The 22,999-nt window shown below is 54.7% G+C and overlaps 1 protein-coding gene across 1 annotated transcript in view; it reads left to right on the forward strand.

Annotated features, from left to right (window-relative positions):
- Positions 1 to 22,999, forward strand: part of JPH3 (junctophilin 3) — a 47,403-nt gene that overhangs the window by 6,946 nt on the left and 17,458 nt on the right. Inside the window, exon 2 of the mRNA XM_053554442.1 lies at positions 9,371 to 10,148. Coding sequence (XP_053410417.1) covers positions 9,371 to 10,148 — 778 coding nt within the window. The remainder of the gene's footprint in view (positions 1 to 9,370; positions 10,149 to 22,999) is intronic.

Raw genomic sequence — 22,999 nt, forward strand, 5'->3', positions numbered from 1 at the left:
TCTGCTGGGGCCCTAGAGAGCTGGAGGGAGGCTCTGTGAGCCCCTCCTGAGATGCTGCTTCTACAGGGCAGCGGGCGAGTGGCCCCAGCTGACCCGAGGGAGGACAGAACTCCAGCCCCATCTTCTAGGAGGACACCAGCCAGAGAGAGGCAGAGTGGGAGAGGGGCATGGTAATGGGGCAGCAACCTCTGCTGTTTTGCTCAACACTGTTTCTCCCACAGCTCTTCCCAGGCCTCCACAAGTCTAAATATAACTAGATCTCAACTGTGTGCTGAAGATTTTGTATGTAATGCTCTTTGTGTCCTTAAATGACAAAAAGATGTTTAGATTTGTGAGTACTAGAAGGCAGGGTGAAGTCTGTGTAAAGTGGATCAGCCACTTCCCCCATGGGTAGTTTCTGGCTTGTGAAATCCCGCGTGGCGGTTGGGCTGGAGTGCCGGCAGGGTCCTGGCTCTGGCCGGAGAAGGCTTCGCTCAGGAGAGGAGGAGGCTTCAGCACCTTGGAGAGCGCTCCTGCTGCTGCTGGGCTGTGACCACGGGGCTTGCATCCCCTCAAGCTAAACCATATCTGCTGGCTGTGGCCACCTGGCCCCCAATGCCCCGGCATGTTCAGCTTCAGAAGTTTGGGTGGTTCCCCTCTGCCAGGGTGTGAGTTCCTGACTCCAAGAAATGCCACTGCTTGGGTTGTGTGCCTGGTTTCCACCTCTCTATGGATAAAGCAGAGCTCCTGCTAGGTGTCATGCCATCTCCTGGGTCATCCCAGGCAGCATGTCCAAGCTGGTGGAGGTGGGCTTGGGGTGAGACTTCAGTAAGACTTACAAAAGTTGCTCCGAAGTCTAAGGTTCATTTCTGCCTCAGATTGGGTGTCTTCTGTTCCCACGGAGAGTAACAGGTGCACAGCCAAAGGCAGACAAAGGAAGGATTTTGGTGCAGCCAATGAAAGTGTTTTGCCACCACTCTTTTTAAATAAATATCAGTGGGTTAATTCTCTGGTCCAATCCCCCTTATACAGTGGCCACTGGCCACATGTGGCTTTTTTTGTATTAAATCATAAACATATAGATCATGTATACATGTGGCTATTTGAATTTAATTTTAAATTAATTGAAATGAAATACAATTTTAAAATTCAGCCACCCAGTTGTACCAGCTGAATTTCAAGTGCTCAGTAGCCATGTGGGACTAGTGGCCATCATACTGGACAGTTGGAAGAGAGGACACTGCTGGACAGCACTGGTCTGGAATGAAAGGTTCATGTGGGCAGCAGGGTGTATCCTCTGTGGTTACAGCTGTGTGCCCAGTGACTAAGATAGTGCTGGCACATGGTCACTCAATACATAGCGGTAGAATGAACAAATTGGGCAAATAAATTCCGTAGAATTTGGTGATTTCATTTGCCATCATTATTTCATATGTCCATTTCATTCTTAGAAGTTAGAACAGGACATAGGCAGTTACAGCAAAATTTTCCCCTAAGACTCTCATCAGCAGGTCAGCCTCACTCTAAAACTGTCCTTCTAACAGCCCTATTCTAAATACCTGATCAGTTTTGTTTTGCCATTGGCTTCGTTGTGGCTTCTTAGAGATTGCTGGGTTTTTTTTGCAGTTTTTGGCCAGGGCCAGATTTGAACCCGCCACCTCTGGTATATGGGGCCGTCACCCTACTCCTTTGAGCCACAGGCACCGCCCTGATTGCCAGTGTTTTTATATGAGAAGGGATGATGGTGCTGGATACAGTGAATAAGGAGTGATGATCTGATGGTGAGACAAGGCCACAGCCTGGAGATGTTTCTGGACCACTATTTCATGTGTAACGTTCATTGCAAAGTGCTAGGAAAGACTAGCAGACAAGTCAGTCCCTGCGGCTTGCCCCTTCTCACTCTGTCTGTGCCCTGCTTTTCGTTCACTGTGTCCTGTGTTCGAGGCACAAGGCAGGAAGGCGCGGGCTGGCTTCAGTGGATCAGCCTGTGGACACTGATTGCTGATGAGTGCGTGGTACATGGTTTGCAGTGATATAGAAAATTGGAAAAAGAGAAACAAACAAAAAAAAAGGAAATGCAAGAAATGGGATGTGATGGCTTCTCCCAAAAAGAATAATCAGTCTGCTCAGAGATGCAGAATTACTTAAACTATGTGAGGTGATTGGGGATTTCTCATTCTAGACTGGGACCCTGCCTAGAAGCGCCACAGGTGTGAGTCCGGGGAGGGGAAGAGAGACGTGTGTGTCTTTGAAGGAGCAGCAGAGTCTTCCTGGGGAGGTGATGCCTGAGTTGGGTCTGGAAGGGTGGCAGGCTGACCACTGTCCCACGACTGCTGACCTTGTTGGGGGCTCCTCCCATCTCAGCCGCGGCTTTTTCATCTCTACGGTGGAATCGTCACACTTTTTCCTTTGCTACTTTTTCCTTTGTCTCCCTCCTTCCCAGGAATGTCACAGGTGTTATCTGGATGTTGTAGAACTGAGTCAGTCCTCTGCAGCTGGTGGGGTGTCGTGATTGGGTGGAGTGTGGACCCGCCACGGTGCTGCTCTGGGTCACTGCTCCCACCCCGGAAGACGTGCTGGAACACAGATAGTTGGCCCCAGCCCCAAGCTTCCGGCGATCCTAGGACCCCACTCTGAGCACCACAGGTCTAGGCTGGTGCCTCTAACTCTGGGTGCATGTTAGAATCCCCAAGAATGTTCCTCAGGGAGACTGTTAGAAACGCCAAATCTCCAGCTCACCACAGACTGCCAGGGTCAGGATCTGTGAGTTCACAACGTGCCCAGGTGGCTGGAGCACAGGAGACCCCACTTTGATACTTCCACTTTAATCCCTGCTACAGAAGGGGCTGCCTGGGGTCCTTCGAAAAATGCTAATGCCCAGGCCCCATGCAGAGGTGCTGATGGAGGTGCCCTGGGTGCAACCTAGGCTTGGGAATTCTTTTTAAAACTCCACAGGTGATGCTGAAGTTCGTCTCAGGTTGAGGACCACTCGTCCAAGGCAGCCATAGCTGCACATTGGAATCTCTCGGAGCCCTTTGATGACCGACCTGGGCTGGGTTCGTCCAAGACCATCAAAACCAGAAACTTTGAGGGTGGCATCCCAGCCTGGGTATTTGATAAAAGCAGTCAGGGCCAAGAACAACTCTAGGTAGTGTTTTTCAAACTGTTGAGTCAAGTGGCTCATGAAATTAATAATAGTGCATTTTTTATGAAGTGGGCTAGAACATTTCCAAACATGACCCCTCTATCCCAGTAAGGATAAGAGTCTTCGTGTTTCTGTCTCCATGGTCACATGGTCTTCCCCATGTTGGTGTCTTATCTTTTTCTTTTATGTATTTTTTTGAGACAGAGTCTCACTATGTCGTCCTCAGTAGAGTGATGTGGCGTCACAGCTCACAGCAACCTCCAAGTCTTGGGCTTAAGCAATTCTCTTGCCTCGGCCTCCCAAGTGGCTGGAACAACAGATGCCCACCACAATACTTGGTTATCTGTTGTTGTTGTCATTGTTGTTTAGCAGGCTCTGGCCGGGTTCGAACCTGCTAGCTCTGGTGTATGTGGCCGGTGCGCTAACCACTGAGCTACAGGTGCTGAGTCCTTCTTCTGTTTGTTATGAAGACACCTGTCATTGGCTGTAGGGACCAGCCTAAATCCAGAATGATCTCATCTCAAGATCCCTAACTTAGGTCTGCAAAGATCATTTTCCCAAACAAGGGGCTGAAGGTTTGGATGTATCTTTGGGGGGCACTATTCACAGTATCTTACAGACTTTAGTTTGAAGGTGCTCCCTCCGCACCATAGGCAGTGATCCCCAGATTTCCTGGGAAGGTGGGTTCTAGGACCCCTGTGGACACAAAAATCCGCAGATGCCCACATTTTGGATATAAAATAGTGTAACCTATATTCACCCTCTGCATACTTAAGCCATCTCTTGGTTACTCATCGTACCTAAAACTATGCCAGTGCTATATAAATGGTTGCCCCATAGTATTCTATTTGTATTTTTTTGTTGTTGTTGTTGAGACAGGGTCCCACCCTATGCCCCTGGCAGAGTGCAGTGGGCATGGTAGCTCACCACAACCTCAGACTCGGGCTGCGGGCACCCCGCTGCCTCAGCCTCCGGAAGCCGCTGGGATTACCAGCGCTCGCTGCGGCGCCCGGCTGGGTTTTTCCATTTTTTTTCACGAGTGGGGTCTCACTGTCGCTCAGGCGAGTCACGAACTCCTGAGCTCAAGCGATTCTCCCTCCTCAGCCTCCCACAGTGCTGGGATTACCGGCGTCAGCCACCGCGCCCGTCTATTTGTATTATTTTTTATTATTGTGTTGCTATTCTTTTGGGGGTGTTTTTAAAAAATAGTTTTGATCTGTGGTTGGTAGAATCCAGGATTCGGAACTTGAAGACATGGAGGGCTGACTGTGTTTGACATTAAAGTAGGAACACCAGTGAATTCCTTTGGAAGAAAGAGACTCACTGTTTTGTTTTTTAAGTCTATTTTGTTCAAGTATCATGCTGGATGTTTTACTGTAGATGTTATTTCTTTTATTCCTTAAAACAATGCCTTGAAATGAGCCGTGCCGCCCCCACAGAAGAGAAAGGGGACGCTCACAGGGTTACGGAGAGTGCCCCACGCTGCCCCGCGGCCACCCTCTTGGGGCTGTCCAGCTTTCAGGGGGTGAAGGGGCCGCAGTGACCAGGTGGGGGTTCTCTTCCCTCAAGGTGACTGAGACATCCTGTGTCCCTCAGGGGCACAATGTCAACTCTGGGCCTGCTGGGGGCTGACTGTGGGAGGGGAATGTGCAAAGGCGTCGAGGCCCCTCCCAGGCTCAGTCCCCATGGATGCTTAGTCAGCAAGGAGGGGGGTTGTTGGTGGAGGGGTTCCCCTGGCCACTCGTACACTGCCTGGCCAGGCCTCTAGCAAGGCTGGCCTCCTCCTCCTTCCTGGCCGCCTCCTCAGACCCACTCTGTTCTTCCCTCCTGCAAGGCCCTTGGCACCCTCCTTCCTCTAAGCCTGGGCATCCTGGCATGGCAGATGTTCCAGGAGAGCTGGGGCGGGTGCTGCCGGCCTTGGCCCGTCCACCCTTGGCTAGCCCCACCAGTGTCCGGCAGGGTGGGTGGAAGCTTTGTCGTGGGCTCCCTGGCCAGGACAGGCCCTGATGTAACACTGTCGCTGGGTGTTTGCACCCACCTAATGGGACGTGCTGTTTCTCTGGGTGACAAGGTCACAGATCCCTCCAACAGCACTGTGGTCTGAGGCATATCCCAGTTTAGGAAGGGGCTAAGTTTCAAGTGGGGCTTAGTGAAAACACACAGTACTTTTTCCACCCCCCCCCCATGAATGCCACAGCATCTGAATTGGGGGCTTCACCTCTGAGTTCTGTGCTAGGCCCCCCATCTCATGGGTGGATTTTGGGGTGTTCTGTGGAAGTTTAGGGCTGAGGGTCACAGCTTGGAGATATACCCCAATTTTCTGGCCCCCTAGGTACTGAGCCAGCCTCCGGGAGTCCTTCCTGTATACCCCAGTCCCAGGTATGAGGAGTGTGGGTACTGGACATAGGCCTTGGTGTGTCCCCACAACTGGGCCAGGTGACAGGATGGTGATGTCTCTCCCAGGGCACAGCAGGCTGGGGCAGCCTCCTCAGGCCAGTGTGAGTGGCTCACTCCTCTGTAGAGTGAGAAGGGGCTCCATGAGCTGAAGGCTTTCAAAAAAAAAATACAGCTTTTTTGACACATAATTACACAAACCATACAGTTCACCTGTTTAAAGTGCACAGTTCTGTGGTTTCTAGAACATGCAGATTTACGCAGCTATCCCCACTGTGGATTTTAGAACATTTACGTTACCTCAGAAAGAAGCCCTGTACCCAGCTATCACTGCCCCACCTGCCACCCCCAGGCCTCAGCAGCCACTGGTGCACTGTCTTTGGAGCTGCCTGCTCTGGACACACGCGGAGTCCTACAGGACATGGTGTGTCTGTGTCTCAGCGTCCTGTCCTCGGGCTGACCATGCTGTAGTCCCCGTCAGGTGAAACCCAGGACGCCCAGGTAAGTGTGAGTTTCAGATGAACAACAAATAGTTTTTCAGTGGACATACGTACACCTCAAAGGTATTCATGGATTATCTGGAATTCAAGTTTAACTGGGCATCCTGTATTTTATTTGCTAAATCTACATTCCAAGATAGTGCCTCTGGTCTCATGGAGGATGGTAGGCCAGCCCCCAAAACTGGGAGCGCCCCAGGAAGGGGAGAGTCTTAGCCCACTCCCTAGCACCCCATCCTCCTTCAAGGGAGGCTCCAGCTTCCAGATAAGGACAAACAATAGTTAAAAAATGAAGGCCTAATCGCCAAACAAAATGTGGTCTGTCCACACTTGGCCTTAAAAAGGAAGGAAATCTGGACACCTGCTCTGACATGGAGGGACCTTGAGGACATCTGACAGCTGTGCCTAACCCTCGTATAGAGGCGTCAGTGAGCTGAGTGAGGACAGGTTCAGGGATGGGAGTCCCTGCTGTGCCAGCCTGTTCCCAGCTTGAGCTGGGTGCAGGAAGGCCACTGTCAGGCCTTCTTAAAGGGCCTCTTAAAGGTCAGGCCTTCTTAAAGGGCCTCTTCTCCCAGGCCACCCCACTGGGACCCACTGAGCCTAATCCCAGGGTCTGGTCCCCCAACTTTTCCATCCTCACACCGTGGCTGTCCCCAGCTGCCCAGCTAGCTTGGCCATCCACTTCATCACAGACATTTTGTTTGTGCCAGGGCCTCCCAGGTTGGGGCTGAGGTTGACTCTCCGGAATGGTATGTGTTGGTGTCCTGGGGTCAGGCCCAGGTGCTGCCCTCAGGGGCCGCAGCCTCCTGGGGAAGAAGGTGCTATGGCCCAGCAGGGCGAGCAGGACTGGGAAGCCCTGTACTCCAGTCCGGTTGCTTCCAGTTGCTTCGTGGCAGTGGGCCCGCTCTGTGGGGCCAGCTGCTTCCCCCAGCAGGCCATTGGCACTGCCCAGCTCAGGGGTACAAAGTCACTGACCAGTGTGGGGGCACCAGTGCTGGACTCCCATATCTCAGGCTGCAGCGGGGGGTTCCGCCTCTGAGCTGCTGCCGTCTTCCTCCCTGCATCTCCCCACTCCCCACACGTACCCCTCTCCCCCAGTAAATCATGTTCACAGGACCCAGTTCAGGCTCTGCGTTGTCCATCACTTTTCCAAAGGAGGCTGAAGTGGGACGTGGGCAGCTCCGTCTCTGGGAGCAGAGGACCCTCAGGGCTGTGTCTGGAATTCAGCCCCTTGGTTCTTTTTGCTCAGGTATCCTCTGCCCGGGGTTGGGCATGTTCACTGTCACCTGGAGGCTGAGGTGCCTGCGACACAAGCCCATTCCTTCTGGGGGCTCCTAACAGGTTGAGTGGGGAGGACGCGCTTGGGAACAGCAGGAGTCAGTCTATAGCTGGCAGCCGGTCTGGAGGCCGCGGGTGCTGTTGGCCCTGTGAGCTGGGGGTGTGGTGGCATAGGGGGTGTGAGCTGGCTTGGATTAGTGAGAGCTGGGTGGTAGGAGGGGGGAGTCTGTGAACAGTCTCAGCCAGAGCAGCCTGGGAGGGGTCAGGACCAGTCCAGACTGGGGGCTGTAGAGAGGAGGCAGGGAGTGGTGCCAGAACAGCCACTGAGGTCACTTGGGGCCATGCTGCAAGCTTTGGCTTCCACACCTGGCCTGGATCTCGGTCTCCATGGCAGGATGCGTGAGTGGGGTGATGAGGGCACAGCTGTCCGGCGGGTGCTCTGCCTACAGGCTGCTGCTGCTGCCAGACGCCAGTCCTTGCCCTCTGGAAAGAAAGATCTGGGGTTGCCAGATTCTCTGACTTTTCAGGAGACCCAGGAGATCTGAACTTATATGTGAAATCTCTTGGTTTTGAAATGCTAGCCATTAATTCCAATTTTTATGAGAACACTGTGTGTGACAAATAAGACCTGTTTGCTGGCGAGCTGCAGCCTCCGCCATGCTGAGTGGGAGGAGCAGGTGACAGGCCCTTTCTTCTCCCCCAAAAGCCCTTCCCAGGGTGAGCCCCTCCACTGGTGCCTGGCTGGGATTGTAGCTGATTAACTCAGGAGCCTGGGCCAAGGTCTCCCACGTCAGGCTCTGGGCCAAGGCTCCCTTAACTCTCACAGTGACAAGTTTGGACCATTCCATGATGAGAAAGCCGAAGGTCAGAGAGGGTCAGACATTTACCTGAATATACACAGCTAATGCGGAAGGTCAGAGAGGGTCAGACACTTAGCTAAATCCACACAGCTAAGAGGTATGGCAGGAAATGAGCCTGGTCTGCTGATGGCTTGTCCTTTTTACTTCATTACACTAATATGTACAACAGAATTTACCACTTTAACCACTTTTAAGTATACAATTTAGTGGCATTAATTACATTCGCAGTGCTAGACAACTGTCATTGCTACGTCCAAAGCTCTTCCATCACTCCAAAGTGCACCGCCGTTAAACAGTACCACCTCAGCCCCCCTCCCCGGCCCCGGCACTCGTGAGTCTTGTGTCTCTGTGAATCTGACTGCTGTGGGGACCTCATGTGAGCGGGATCCTCCTGTGATTGTCCTGCTGTGACCAGCATATTTCACTTAGTGGAATGACCTCAAGGTTCATCTTTGTTGTGGTGGGGTCAGGATTTCTCTGTAAGACTGAGTCATATTCCACTGTGTGTAAACCACACTTTGTCCCTGCGCCGGCCCGGAGCAACTGGGGTTGCTTCTACCTTTTGGCTGTTGTGGCTAGTGCTGCTAAGAAACTGGGCACACACACGCTTGCTCCAGGGCCTCCCTTCATTGTTTTTGGGACTATCAGGTCTCCGGATTTTAATGTTGTTGGCCCCTTCCCGAGCACTTGGGTCTCCCCACGGTACTCCTGCTGAATGATCTTCCGTGCTTGGATATCTGCAGCAATGGGGACCTCACTGCCTTGACAGCCAGCCTGTTCAGTGCCCAGAGTACAGCCCAAGCCCACGTCCCTTAAAGCTGCCCCCACCGTCCCATAGCCCAGGATGTGCTGCTTCCTCCTGCTCGTGACATCCCTCCCTAGCCTCTCTTAGCCAGGCCTCTGCCCGTGCAGTGGCTCCCCAGTGCATTCTGGCATCTGCGCCCTCACTGTGCACACAGACTCCGGCCTCTACAGCCCAGTTTCTGGGAGAGAAAAAAATCCAGCTGCAGGAAGCAGGACAGATGTGTTTTTAGAAACAACCATCAGTGTGGTATAAATTATAAAAATGCACCATGGTCTGTTCCCTCAACACAGACCCCACCAAATGTCATCCGCAGAGGAAGGGAAAACAGAGCGCTGTGGCCGCGTCCACTCACCATCGCGCGTCCCTCTGCTGCCCTCCCAGGCGCTCACTCTGTTCTTGTCTGTCTCCCCAGGGACGTACCAGGGCCAGTGGGTCGGTGGCATGCGACAGGGCTATGGTGTGCGGCAGAGCGTCCCCTACGGCATGGCCGCGGTCATCCGCTCGCCCCTGAGGACATCCATCAACTCTCTGCGCAGCGAGCACACCAACGGCACGGCGCTGCACCCCGATGCGTCCCCGGCGGTGGCCGGCAGCCCGGCCGTGTCCCGAGGGGGCTTCGTGCTGGTGGCCCACAGCGACTCGGAGGTCCTCAAGAGCAAGAAGAAGGGGCTGTTCCGGCGCTCGCTGCTCAGCGGGCTGAAGCTGCGCAAGTCAGAGTCCAAGAGCAGCCTGGCCAGCCAGCGCAGCAAGCAGAGCTCCTTCCGCAGCGAGGCCGGCATGAGCACCGTCAGCTCCACTGCCAGCGACATCCACTCCACCATCAGCCTGGGCGAGGCCGAGGCCGAGCTGGCGGTCATCGAGGACGACATCGACGCCACCACCACCGAGACCTATGTCGGCGAGTGGAAGAACGACAAGCGCTCGGGCTTCGGCGTGAGCCAGCGCTCGGATGGGCTCAGGTACGAGGGCGAGTGGGCCGGCAACCGGCGGCACGGCTACGGCTGCCTGACCTTCCCCGACGGCACCAAGGAGGAGGGCAAGTTCAAGCAGAATATCCTCGTGAGCGGAAAGCGCAAGAACCTTATCCCGCTGCGGGCCAGCAAGATCCGTGAGAAGGTGGACCGGGCCGTGGAGGCCGCCGAGCGGGCCGCCACCATTGCCAAGCAGAAGGCCGAGATCGCGGCTTCCAGGTAGGAGGGCCAGGGTGTGGGCCTGGGTAGCAGGGCCCTTCGTGGTCATCTGGCCAGGTATTCGTGGGCCTGGTCTGGACGGTCACACTGTTCCTTGAGGCCTTGGGGTTGAGCCCAGTTTGAGGCTGACGCTGGTGTTTCTGGAACTGTGCCTGGGAACTCCGGGGTGCCTAGGAGATTCTTGGAGGGGGCTGTGGGCATGGGTGGGGCCAGGAAACGGTTGATCTGAGGGTGCTGGGGCCTATGGCCTCCCCAAACAGAGCAGCAGCTTGCGCTGGGCTCTGTGCTGGTGTTTTGAGAAGGGGGCTGTTCTGCTGTGTGATGTATGGGATGGACGCTGTTACCTGGGAGGAGGGGCGATGCTGCCAGGTGGATTCATGGTGCTGCAGGAATACGGGAGGAGCCTGGAGCTGCCCTGGGCACCCAAACCTGTGGCCCAAATCCTTGCTGGGCTCCAGGAGATTGATTGTGGGCACCCACCAAGGAGTTTTAGGGCAGTAGCTGTTCTGAACAGGCTGCAAGACTTACTGAATTTGGGGTTCAGCAGGGCCCCCAGCCCTAAGGAACAGGTCCAGGGGTGACCACAGTGGGAGCAATGTGGATTCAAGGAGTCTGCGTGTGAGGCAGGGGCTCTGGGGCTGGAGGCAGGTTCCCAGGCCTGGCTCCTGGGGTGCTGTGGAGGTGGGCGTGTCCACCTGGGCTCGCCCCCAGCTAGGCTGAGAGGCCGTGATGGACATGCCGGCAGGAGCCTCCACAGGTTAGGGGACATCACCCCTCCTCCCCGAAAGTCACAGGCCCCACAGGTACACATCAGGCTCCACAGTCATGGTTACTTGGGCTCTATCAAGGCTGTGGAAGGATAAAACCCACCGGCTTTTGCAGGTCAGCGTAGGGCCTTCAGGGTCTGCCCTGGGAGGCGTGGGGCTTGGTGCAGACATTGGGGGCTGCTCCAGACAATTCTGGAGAATTCTGTGTTCCCAGTAGGCCAGGCCCAGATCCTTCCAGGAAAGCCCGAAACTGAGGTCCTACTCGGCCCACCTCACCCTGCTGCTGGTTGGACTTGGGCCACTTGGTCCTGATGGGCAGTGAAGGTACACAAATGGCGTCTGTGGCTTGTTGGCAGGACATCTGTCACTCACAACTTCTGAGGTTTAGAGGGACACGGGATTGATCTCAGGAAGCTGAGGGAACAGTGGGCTAACCACCCGGGCGGCCCCCTTGTGTTGTCCTGGAAATGCTCAGGCAGGAAAGAGACAGGAGAGAGTGTGATGACTCACTGGGGATTTTAAGGCCAAATTAGAGCCAATGGTTATTGTTTCCATCATAAAAGTGACGCTCCCTGCACGCAGGAAAACTGGAGGCGATGCCTGAAAGGGAGACAGTGTGTCGGCTGTGGTCAGACGCGTCGCCCCAGACTCTCCTGGGCACTGGGTGCTGTTTTTCGTGGGTTGTATTTCGTGCTGTGTCCTGTTGGCCACTGTGCGTGAGAGGTGTTCGTGGGCTTGGGGGGTACAGCCCGAAGGATTTGGGGTGGTTATGATAGCTCAGGCCTGAGGTGGGAGCTCTGGAGGCGGCAGAGGACGAGTCTCAAGCCTCTTCCCAGCTACAGGGCTGGAGCTGCAATTTCTCAACAGGTTTGAGCTGGGGGTAGGAGCTGGTGAATGGCCGGCTCTGAGGACCTTCCACTGGAGCGTGAGAGCCTCCTGCAGAGTGACTGGCCCCGCAGTGGACTCCAGTTGTGGCTGGTTGATGGTAGTGTCCCTGTCTCCAGGCAGGGCTTGTGAAGCCACAGGATGTGAGAAACGGCTGGTCCTGTGGTGTGGGGACCCTCCCGAGAGCAGCTCTGACACGGGTGTTCCTGGAAGATGAGGTGGGGGTGCCATTGTCATCATCTGGGAGGTGTCTTGGGCTTTGGAACCATGAAGCTCTCTAGGTGGCTCTAAGGTATCTTGTGAAGATGCAGATGGGCGGGCTCTACCAAGTGTTGTCTCGGGTCTGGGTGGGGCCTGGGAGTCCTCCTTTCCCATTCCACAGCTCTGCTCTCTGCCCTCATGGGCGCTGGTGCCAGGAGGCCTCAGCCCAGTGGGGAAATGAGGTACCTGCAGACGTGACTATGTGACCATGACACGGGTGGGTGGACGGCTGAGTGCCCACAGGGGCCTGTCTGTGGAGACCAGGGAGGGGCTGCAGAGAGGGGCAGGGAGCCGCCCTGCTGAGAGCGGGTGGGCGGAGCTGCCGCCTTCCCTGCCTGTCTGCTGAGGGTCTTCCCCTCCCTGGGCACTCGCGCCAGTAAAGGGCTGTGGTGGGCTCCATCCTACTGTGTTCCCTGACAGCAGGCTTGGGAGGGAGGGTCTCAGGGTGGCCCTTGCCCCATGGTTTTAGAGAGCTTGTGTCCCAAAGGCTGCAGGACAAGCTTAGGAAGCATCTTCCACCCAGAGGCAGCCAGGGCTGACCTGTCCCTATCCTCCTGGCAGCTCCAGGGGCCTGTTGCCACCTTGACCCCCTGTTTCCCAGAGGTCCTTGGCCCTTCCAGGCACAAGCTGTGGTTTGGCTGGAAATGGAAATGTGGATGCGTCACCCATGCTAGAGATCAGAGGCGGGATGCCTAATCCACTGGTGTCGCTGTTTGATTTTCAGCAGCTGAGCCCCTGCCATGAAGGCTCACAGACTCCCAGAGTGGGGACAGACAACAGCAGGGAAGCTCTGGTGAGAGCTGGGGTGAGAGTGGACGATTTGCCCCTCACTGCCCACCACGTGGCTCTGGGACACTTCAGTGGGACACTGGGCTGACGTTCAAGGCTGCCGGGGCGTTTGAGGGTCCCGAGATGGACTGGCTGTGTTTGCTGAGGATGGGGGAGAGCAGATGGCTCAGCTGCCACCTAGGCCTCCAGCATGCAAAGCCTGCTGGGGTCCAGTGAGAAGCTGAGGTGTTGGCCCTGCTGGGCACCTCTTCTGCCTGGTTGGTGACACAGCTCACAGGAATGTCACTGAGGAGAGGTGCTGGGGCTCACAGGGCAGTAATGCGAGCTGAGAGGAGGGGGATGACTCTGATGAAGATCACACCCCACTTTGTTGGATTATACTTTCCTGTGCTTTGCAGATGTTAATGTTATTCCCAAGGGAGGGTTTTCACCGCCCTGCAAGGAGCTAGCCAGTGGGCGCCCCTCATGCCCCAGTGTGCTCACTTAGAGTAATTCCCGTGATGCTCCAGACTTTTTCTTCCTTGTGTCTGTTCTGCTGACTGGTGATCTTCGCTGTTGTAATTGTTCTGGGCGCTGCAAATGGTGCCCACATGAGACGGCAAAGTCAATCAGCAAATGTGCGTCCCAACCTCTGCGCCGACTGCTGTCCCCCCCCCCCCAACTCACCCAGCCCCCTTCCCAGTGTCTCCAGACGCAGCTTCTGAGTGTTCAAGAGGAGGGTCCCAAGCCTCTCACTTTAAATCAAGTTAGGAATGATTAGGCTTAGGAAGGAAGGTGTGTCAGAAGCAGAGATGGGCTGATCTAGGCTGATCTTGCACCAGTTAGCTAAGCTGTGAATGCAAAGGGAAAGTTCTTGAAGGAAATTTAAAGTGCTGCTCCAGGGAACACACAAATGATGAGAAAGAGAAGCAGCCTAATTGCTGATATGGACAACGTTCTCAAGGTCTGGGTAGAAGATCAAACCAGCCACAACCTTCCCTTAAGCCTAAGCCTGATCCAGCTCAAGGTCTTACCTGACTCTCTTCAATTCTGCAAAAGCTGAGAGAGGCGAGGAAGGTGCCGGAAGACAGTGGAAGCCAGCAGAGGCTATTCACACGGTTTAAGGGAAGAAGCCCACCCCAGAACACAAAGTGCAAGGTGAAGCAGCAGGTGCTGATGGAGACGCTGCGGCAAGTTACCCGGGAGACCTCGCTGAGATCACTGGGGAGGGCGGCCACACCACCAGCAGATTGTCAGTGTAGACAGAACGGCCTTCCATCAGAAGAAGACGTCACCTAGAACTTTCACGGCTAGAGAGAAGTCAGTGCCTGGCTTCAAAGCTTCAAATGACAGGCTGACTTTCTCGTTAGGGCTAATGCAGCTGGTGACTTTAAGTTGAAGCCATATGCACTGAACAGTCAGAAATCCCTGGGACCCTTAAGAATGATGCTAAGTCTACTCTGCTTGCCCTCTACAAATGGGACAAGAAAGCACATCTGTTTAGAGTGTGGTTTATTGAATATTTTAAGCCCACTGTTGAGACCTTTTGCTCAAAAAAGAAGATTCCTTTCAAAACATTACCGCTCACTGACAATTCACCTGGTCACCCAAGAGCTTGGATGGTGATGTACAAGGAAATTAATTTTTTCATGCCTAACACAACTTCCGATCTGCAGCCTGTGGATCAAGGAGTAATTTTCATTTTCAAATGTTACTATTTAAAAGATACACCTTATAATGTTATAGCAGCCATATGATTGCCGTGATGGATCTGGCCAAAGTCAACTGAAAACCTTCTGGAAAGGATTTGGCAATCTAGATACCACTGAGATCATTTGAGATTCGTGGAAGGAGGTCAAAATATCGACAGGGGTTTAGCAGAAGTTGACTCTAACCCTCCCAGGTGACTCTGAGGGCTCTGAGACATCAGTGGAGGAAGGAACAGCAGAGACCTGGAGTTAGCACACCTGGAGAGGGGACAGAATTGCTGCTGTCTCGTCATCAGCCTTGACCAGCTGGGGGGCTGCTGCTTACTGAGGAAATGACAGCGGATGAGTTAGAATGGTCATAAACTTGGTTCATAAAGCAGTGGCTTCGAGAAGGTTTAGGAGGGTTGACTCCAATTTTGAAAGACGTTCTACTGTGGTCAGATGCTGTCTGTGTTCCAGGCTGCTGAGAAATCCTCCGTGAAAGCAATGGTCGATCTCCGCGGTAAACTTCGCTGCTGTCTGATTTTATAAAATCTCCACAGCCACTCCAACCTCAAGCATCCACCTCCCTGGGGAGGAGTGATCCCACCCTGCTCCCCAAAATGTGACTGCTCCCCGAGTGGGGGACTACCTGTTGGCCAGGGCACACGGAATTCGGGTGACTTTGTTTCACCTGTGCTTGTGACCATGATCAGTCAGCAGCTGCCAACATCCAGGCCAGGCCTCCACCAGCAAGAAGAGTGAACCCCACTGAAGGCTGAAATAACCATTAGCATGTTTTAGTAACAAAGTCCTTGAGAATGAAGACCTACACTGTCTTCAGACACAACGGGATAGCACACGCAACAGACCACGGTGTCATGTGAAACTGGCTTTCAGGTGTACTGGGGATCCCACATATTCCTGTGGTTAGCTTTGTTGTGATACTCGCTTTACTTTGGTGGTCTGGAATCGAACCTGTCAGGCCTCCGTGGTGTTGAAATGTGAACCTGCTGGACCAGGCTTGGCTTGTTTGCTGCTGAATCCCCAGGGCCTGAGCCACGTGTGTCACAGAGATTCTGCTTGACAGCTGTTTCTAGTCAGTTGATAAAGGCATAAGTTCCACTTTCTTTTTTTTTTTTTTTTTATTGTTGGGGATTCATTGAGGGTACAATAAGCCAGGTTATACTGATTGCATTTGTTAGGTAAAGTCCCTCTTGCAATCGTGTCTTGCCCCCAGAAGGTGTGGCACACACCAAGGCCCCACCCCTCTCCCTCCTTCCCTCTCTCTGCTTTTCCCTTTCCCCCATGACCTTGTCATTAATTGTCCTCATATCAAAATTGAGTACATAGGATTCATGCTTCTCCATTCTTGAGGCTTCACTTTCTTCTTTTTTTTTCAGTTTTTGGCCGGTGCTGGGTTTCAACCCACCACCTCCGGCATATGGGGCCGGCACTCTACTCCTTTGGAGGCTCCTCTTTCTTAACCAGAGCCTCTCGGCCACTTCCTTTGGTGCTGGGTGCCAGGAGGTAGGCGTGGCCCCCACAAGGCAGGGAATGACTAGGCCAAGTTTGCAAGGAAGGCCAGGTAGCCAGGGTTGCCACGCTGCAACCATGTTCTCAGACCTTTCCACAACACTCTGCACAGCCGTGGTCAGGGCAGGTACTTGGGTGAGGACAGGCAGGTAAGGAATGACAGTGCCCCAGCTGCCTCATGTCCCCACCCCCCACTCGTGTGGCTGCCCTCTCTCTGGCAGTCTGGAGCTTTGAGTCAGCCCTGTGTCCTGGGAGTGCCACATCTGGGGTGGTGGTGAGGGGGTGCCATGGGGGTGGCTCTCCTAGGATCTCTCCCTGGAGCTGGCAGGTGTGCATGGTGTGCAGGGGTGTGTGGGCAGGTGCATGCCGGGGTGCAGGGCCTGGGAGGCTGGGACAGGGACAGCCCCTGTCTGTCCTAGAGTGGACAGGGGCGTGTGGGCAGATGCATGTGGTGGGGGGTGCTGGGGAGGCTGGGACAGGGACAGCGACAGCCCCCATCTGTCCTAGAGTGGACAGGAGCACGTGGGCAGGTGCATGTGGTGGGGGGTGCTAGGGAGGCTGGGGCAGGGACAACCCCATCTGTTCTAGAGTGGACAGGGGTGTGTGCGCAGGTGCATACAGTGGAGGGGACTGGGGAGGCTGGGGCAGGGACAGCCCCCATCTGTCCTGGAGAAGGCAGGGCAGAGGCCCTGGAGGCTAGGAGTGCAGTTTTGGCGGTCACATGGATACTGGCACCTGCTCTGTGAGTTGAGGTGTGCATGGTGGCTGGTGTGTTCGACGTCCGGTGAACTTTGCTGTGCATGGAGCCTGGACCAGGCCCGTGGATCAGAGGTGACAAGTTCGTTCCCGCCCATGCCCAGAGCAGACACAGCTAGTTGGTGGCTGTGGTGACAGATACACAGATTCTGGGGACCAACAGGGACATCTTTGAGGGCTGTAATTCTGGCCATGCCCTTTTCTGGTGCCCTTCAAATCTGTGATCAATAGTCAGTTCTCTTTAGGGGGAGCAAAGGCCCCCCCCCCCAGTATGTGCTGGACTTTCAGGGATTGGGCTGGGCGTTGACACTGTGGGTCACTGCTGTGTGTCTGTCCAGGGAGGCTGGCTGTGGCAAGAGCTGGCGCTGGGGGTTGGGGCAGGGGAGGAGACAGCCCAGGACATGCCTCCTCCTATCCAAGGCTGGGCATCTGCTCAGAAACAAGAGTCTCAGGAGCGGGGAGAGCTCCCTCCTGGCATCCTGGGGCGGGAGTGCCTTGGTGGGGTCCATGTCCTTGGGTCGGGACACACTACATCCTCATTTTCACTGGCCTCCTGATGAAATTTAGCAGCTCCCCGGTTACAAAGGCAGGACTGTGGGTGAGGCCAGCAGCAGAGGCCTCAGACCTCTCGTCCTGTTACTTCTCATCTCAAGAAGTGGCATCGCCATTCCTGTGTCTTGGGCATTTGAGGCTCCCATCTGCTATTTAACATGGTAATTAGGAAGCACAGGTGTGGCTGTCTCACAAGTATGGATTTAAACAGTTTAATATTTAAGAATAATTGGTTTCCTTTGTAACCCGAGCATCTCATCTCATGGTCCCCAGGCTTCCCCGCCTGCCTGAGGCACAGGTGTCCTGAAGCTCTGGGTGCAGAGCCCACACTCTCCTCCTGTTCCTGTGACTTGTTTTTGAGGGGGCTGTGCTATCGAGACAGTGGCCTCCCTAGCTTGGCGGGGCCCTGGTGTCAGAGACATTTGAGGACTCCATGCACTGTGGGATGACAGGTTTCTGTCAATAGCAGACTCTGTGTCTCCTGAAACTGAAACTAAAGGACAGTGGGACTCTCCCCTCACCCTCGATTCTATACGTGTGTGTTTTGTTTTCTGAGCCCGTCGGCTTGTGAGCTGTATTCCTTTTATGTTTGTAGTGGAATTGGTGTGGCGTTCTGATTCCTCCCCCAGCGTGTGTGTTTGGAGGTCAGGGGTCTCGCGGGGCAACAGAATCCGAGTAAATGAGGCTCTGGCCACCTCCGAAGTCTTCCCCAGTTCCTCCCAGCCATGCTGAGAGCTTGGGTCCAGTGCACAGCTGCTTCCTCAGCCTGGTTGGCAAGTTCCCCTCTGTTTCATCTTCAAGTTACAGACCCGAGTCACCTCCCTGTAGGCTGCACCCTCCTTCTGTCTCCCTCAGGGGAGTCTGGGATCGGTGGTGCCCCCCACTCGGCATCTTTCAGGGGCTCCCACCACTTGCAGGTATGAGCATAGGCCCCTTCAGCAGGCCTCCAGGCCCCCATAAACTGTGAGCTCACTAGGCTCGGCTGATGTTGGCAGCACAGTTAGATGAGATGTGATCCAGGGCTGCAGAGTAGCTGTTTCAAGGTGAGTTTCTTGATAGTGCTTGTTTCGAAAACAAGAATTTGCCCCAACACGTTAAAATTGACGTGTCAAAGCAGCGTGCTCATATGTGCATGTGGTGTTTCCCTCTGTGATTCCGTCTGACAGAGACACTAGTGAGCACAGCAGCTGCCCCTGGCCGAGCTGAGCCATGCGGGAACCATAAGATGCATGCTGCCCCCGGGCACCCGTACTAGGGGGTAAAACTGCCCCCGTCTCGGCCAACCTTCCTCTGCTCCTTCACTCCACCTTGCCAGCTGAGACCCTCCCCACGGTCACTTCCCTGGGAAAATGTCTGGTGTATTCAAGCTCAAGCATCATATTTTTGTGGCATTTATGTGTCTCCTGACCACAGAGCACATGAGAAACTGCTGCGGTTTTATTAAGTTCCCATCTTTTTCGAGTGTTGTGCCCCTAACCCATTTTCCGACAAGCTCTGTGGTTTCACTGCAGGATTTCACATACACAGCGATTTCTAGGAATGCAGATGTCGCCTTATAGCAGAATCAGCCAGTCGGCGCTCAGGGAGGGAATGGTCTTGTTTTGGGGAAATACACACTGAAGTATTTAGAGGTTAAAAATAATGCTTCCATCCAGGACCTAAACTCGGGCTTTGACCCAGCCCTGCCATCCTGCCCAGCAGCCCCAAGGGTGTGGGGCACAGCTGGGAGCCTGCCCATGTCCCTGCACCCCACACCCTGGGACGGCCCCTCCCCCACACCTTCTGGCATCTTCTGGGGACTCAGATTCTCTCCTGACAGACCTGCTTCTTTCTCCTAGACTCTCTGCTCTGGTAAAATACGTCCCCCCCAAAAAAAGATAGAGTGTGCCCCAAAATGTATATATGTTCTAAGAAAGGAAAATACCGTGTTAAAATTGTAATACTCAATATATGCCCATAGCAGAAGATGAAGACATGTCACGTGAAGCCCCTCTGGTGATTGCAGAAGGCAAATTGACGGCCCATTTTGGACTGTGTCTCAGCACTTCATCTTTAGCCAGCCACCATGTGGAATGCTCAGGATTATCCAAAAGCAACCATTTTTTACTACATGTAACCATACAGTGTAGAAACGGTTTGCCTTTATGTTGTAATGGCAGAGAGGCAAGATTCAAGATGTCTCTTCTGAGGCACATTTAATTCACCAGGAACCCATCTCTCCAGCCTCTTGACCTGGACGATTGGTTTTCAATGGTCCAACATGGTTGGAATAGTCTCATCAAACCTGGCTGCTAACTCACAGGTAGGCTGAGATGATTCGCCTCCACTGCAGCTTTCAGCTCATCCTTATTCTCTTTGGTCTCAGGTCACCCACATGGCTCATTTTCAAGGTTAAAGTCACCAGAACGAAACTCTCAAACCATCTATACACTGTGCATTCATTAGCCACATCCTTCCCAAAGACGGCTGATATTTTGAGCTGTCTGTTCTGCCTTGGTTTCACGACAGAACTCATTCGAAAATAACATGAATTTTTGACTTATCCATGGTTTCACAAAAATTTGTCTAAAAAAAATTCGAAAGATAATTACAAGCCAAAATGTGCATTTGAAAGAAAGAGAATGTACCTTCACAATATAAAACAAGAAGCATCAAAGTGAAATGTCAGAGACATCAACTGTCAAGTCGAAGTCAGATGTTCATCCTCACTGACCTTCCCGGGCTTCCCACGGGCCACCTCACCCACAACACCTGCTCTCAGGCCTCACTGGCCCCTTGCACCCAGCAGAGTGCTGTCCTCGTGTCCCAGCACCTCTCTGCCCTCTTGCCCTGGTCCCTGAATGGTCGGCTAGAGCTGCCCCACCAAGCCCTTCTCTCTTCCTGCAGCTGAATTCATTCCCCTCCACCATCCTGCTTCACAGATGGAACTGTGGGGGAAGGGTGTGTGCAGAGGGGCTGTGCCTCTCAGTTGCTAGAGCCAGGCTGTCTTCCTCACCTCCATCCTTGGTGTCGAGCTCAGAGCTGGCACCTGGGGGCACCATGTCGACTGGTCAGCTTGAACAGCCTTTCTTGAAGGCCTAGGCAGGGGCAGAGACTGGTGGGCCCCTGAATGGATGCTGTCACTGAACAAGTGGCTGTGTCCAGGTGGTCCCTGGAGGCTGGTCCTGGGATGGGAGGGGGACTCCAGAGCGAACCACTCTGGGGTAGACACCCTGACCCTCACTGTCCTCACCACACCGGTGAGATGAGTGTTAGTATCCATACCTCACACATGGGGAAACTGAGGGCCGGGGGGTGGTGGTGCTGTGGGACTTGTCCGTGGTCGCAGCTGGTAGGTGGCAGAGTTGGACCTGGTGCCCGGGTGCTGTGTGCACATCTGAGGGCCCAAGTCACCGCCACACGTCCAGGGTGAGCCTCGTACATCTGCCTGCCTCGGAGGGCCTCGTGGCAGGGACCATCCTCACCCCTGGCCCATCCGGCTCCCTTCTGGCCACGGCTGCTTCTCGAATGGCTGAGCCTCTTCCCAGCCCTGAGCTTGTCCCTTTGACTTGGGGAAGTGAAGTGCTGAGATTCATCACCTTGTGTGGGGTGACACAGAGTGGGCAGACTGGAACCTCCTTCCCCAGGGTGGACACTCAGGGTGCCACCCGCAACCCCCGAGCCAGGACCCTGAGCTTCTTCAGGCCCTGCTGTTTCCTTGAGCTGTTGGTCATAAAGCCCCTGCCCAGACTGGGTCCACCTGTGACCCACAAGGTGCTGGAGGGGCTCTGGCTTCTCCCTGAGAGCAGGGTCCAGGGTGAGGGCCATGGACGGCACCAGCTGCCCCTTTCTGGCCTGCTGGCTTTGGACCACGCGCTTTGCTGAGCATTTTCTATCCGTAATAGTGATCTCACCAGAGGCCTGACCTGGTGTCAGTGCTCCCAGGGACAAGCTCCTTTGAGCCTCCTAAGGCCCCCAAGATTGTGAGGTGAGCTCCACGTCCCAGGTACTGAGCCTGAGAGAGCTGCTCCCACATAGCTCTGAGGCCCGGCCTCACCAGCCTAGACCAAGTGTCCTGGGAAGCTGGGCCAGGTGGGACAGGCGCCCTCCTTCTGGCTGCCCTGAGCCCAGCTACCCTGCACATCCCACCAAGACCCCGGCTCCTGACAAACTCCAAATCTTCCTGGGCCCATCCTTATCCATGGTCTGCTTCCTAGAATGTTCCCGTCCCAGCTGGAATGCTGGTCACTGTGATATGGTCCTAGGCTCAGCTTTGTAACTGGATCTCGCCACTGACCTAAACCTGGGCAGCTGGCCAGGCCCTGGATGTCCTTCAGCTTGGTCACAGCTGGCATGTCCAGCAGGTGCTAAACCTACGGACGTGCTGTCTGTACTTAGTCCATGGGGAGACCTGGCAAATGCAAGGACGGGACACCTATTTCTGACTGCGTCTTGGGTAACTGCTAATATACATGTGCCCTGGGGTAACACCTAACCTGTCACCACAACCCCGTGAGGTGTCATGGTCTGCATTCTTTAGCTGGGGACACTGAGGCCACAGGGTCTGAGAGACCTGGCCCTGGTCACGTGGAGAGGATGGGCCAGCAGCCACAGACCCTGCGTGCCCCGTTGGTGGCTATGTCTGTTTCCCGGAGCCACTGTAATAAAGAACCACATACAGGGGCTTAAAACAACAGAAATGTGTTCCCTGATGGTCAGAGGCCAGAAGTCTCTCTGTAGAAAGTCTGCATCCCGCCTCCGCTGTCCTGCTGCTTCCCTGTGTGGGCAGCACACTGGTGGTGGCACCCAAGGCCACTTGCAGAACCCAGGACACTGTCAACGTCCTTGCCTCGGTCACATCTGCACAGATGCTTGTCCTGGTGTGGATGGAACATTTGCAGGCTCCGGGAATTGGGATGTGGACTGACTGGGGGTTAGGTGGGCACTGTTCGGCCACCTGTAGGGCTCTCTGCCCAAATGTGGATGGGTTGAGACAGTGTCACGTCCCTGGCCAGGACCATGGCCTCCCACCCCCTCTAGGAAAGACAGAGGGAACTCCTGCCCCGCCAACAGCTGAAGTCAGGAGCAGGAGGACCCCTTGTCCAGTCTAGAGAGGCCGGAGCTCAAGGGGACAGCACAGAATCACAGCCTGGGCCAGAGTCCTTGCTGGTGACACATGTGTCTTGGGCCGGCACCACCCTTCTTGGGCCTCAGAGGTGAAGGGGTTAGATGCCCCCTCTAGACTGGGGTCAACATACTTTGTCCATAGTGGTCTTAGTTATGAACTCATCTCTATTTTTCCGCAAACCCTTAACAAAGCAAAGCCTCTTCCGGGTTCAGGCCACGGCTACCCATGAGCTGCATTTGGCCCCAGCTGCATGTGCACACACCTGCCCTGGGTGGGGACTGATGCCTGTGAGCTGCACGCTAGCATACCAAGCTCTGCCCTGGGAATTCTCTCACTACACGGTGCTGGGGAGCAGGGTGCCACCACCTCCCCACCCTCCAGCACTCTAGGTGTCCCCCAGCCTCCCCACCCTCCAGCACTCTAGGTCCCCCCAAGCCTCCCCACCCTCCAGCACTCTAGGTCCCCTGGAGCCTCCCCACCCACCAGCACTCTAGGTCTCCTGGAGCCTCCCCACCCACCAGCACTCTAGGT

Source organism: Nycticebus coucang, chromosome 2 (genome assembly GCF_027406575.1).
Source record: "Nycticebus coucang isolate mNycCou1 chromosome 2, mNycCou1.pri, whole genome shotgun sequence".
Taxonomy (NCBI): Eukaryota; Metazoa; Chordata; class Mammalia; order Primates; family Lorisidae; genus Nycticebus; species Nycticebus coucang.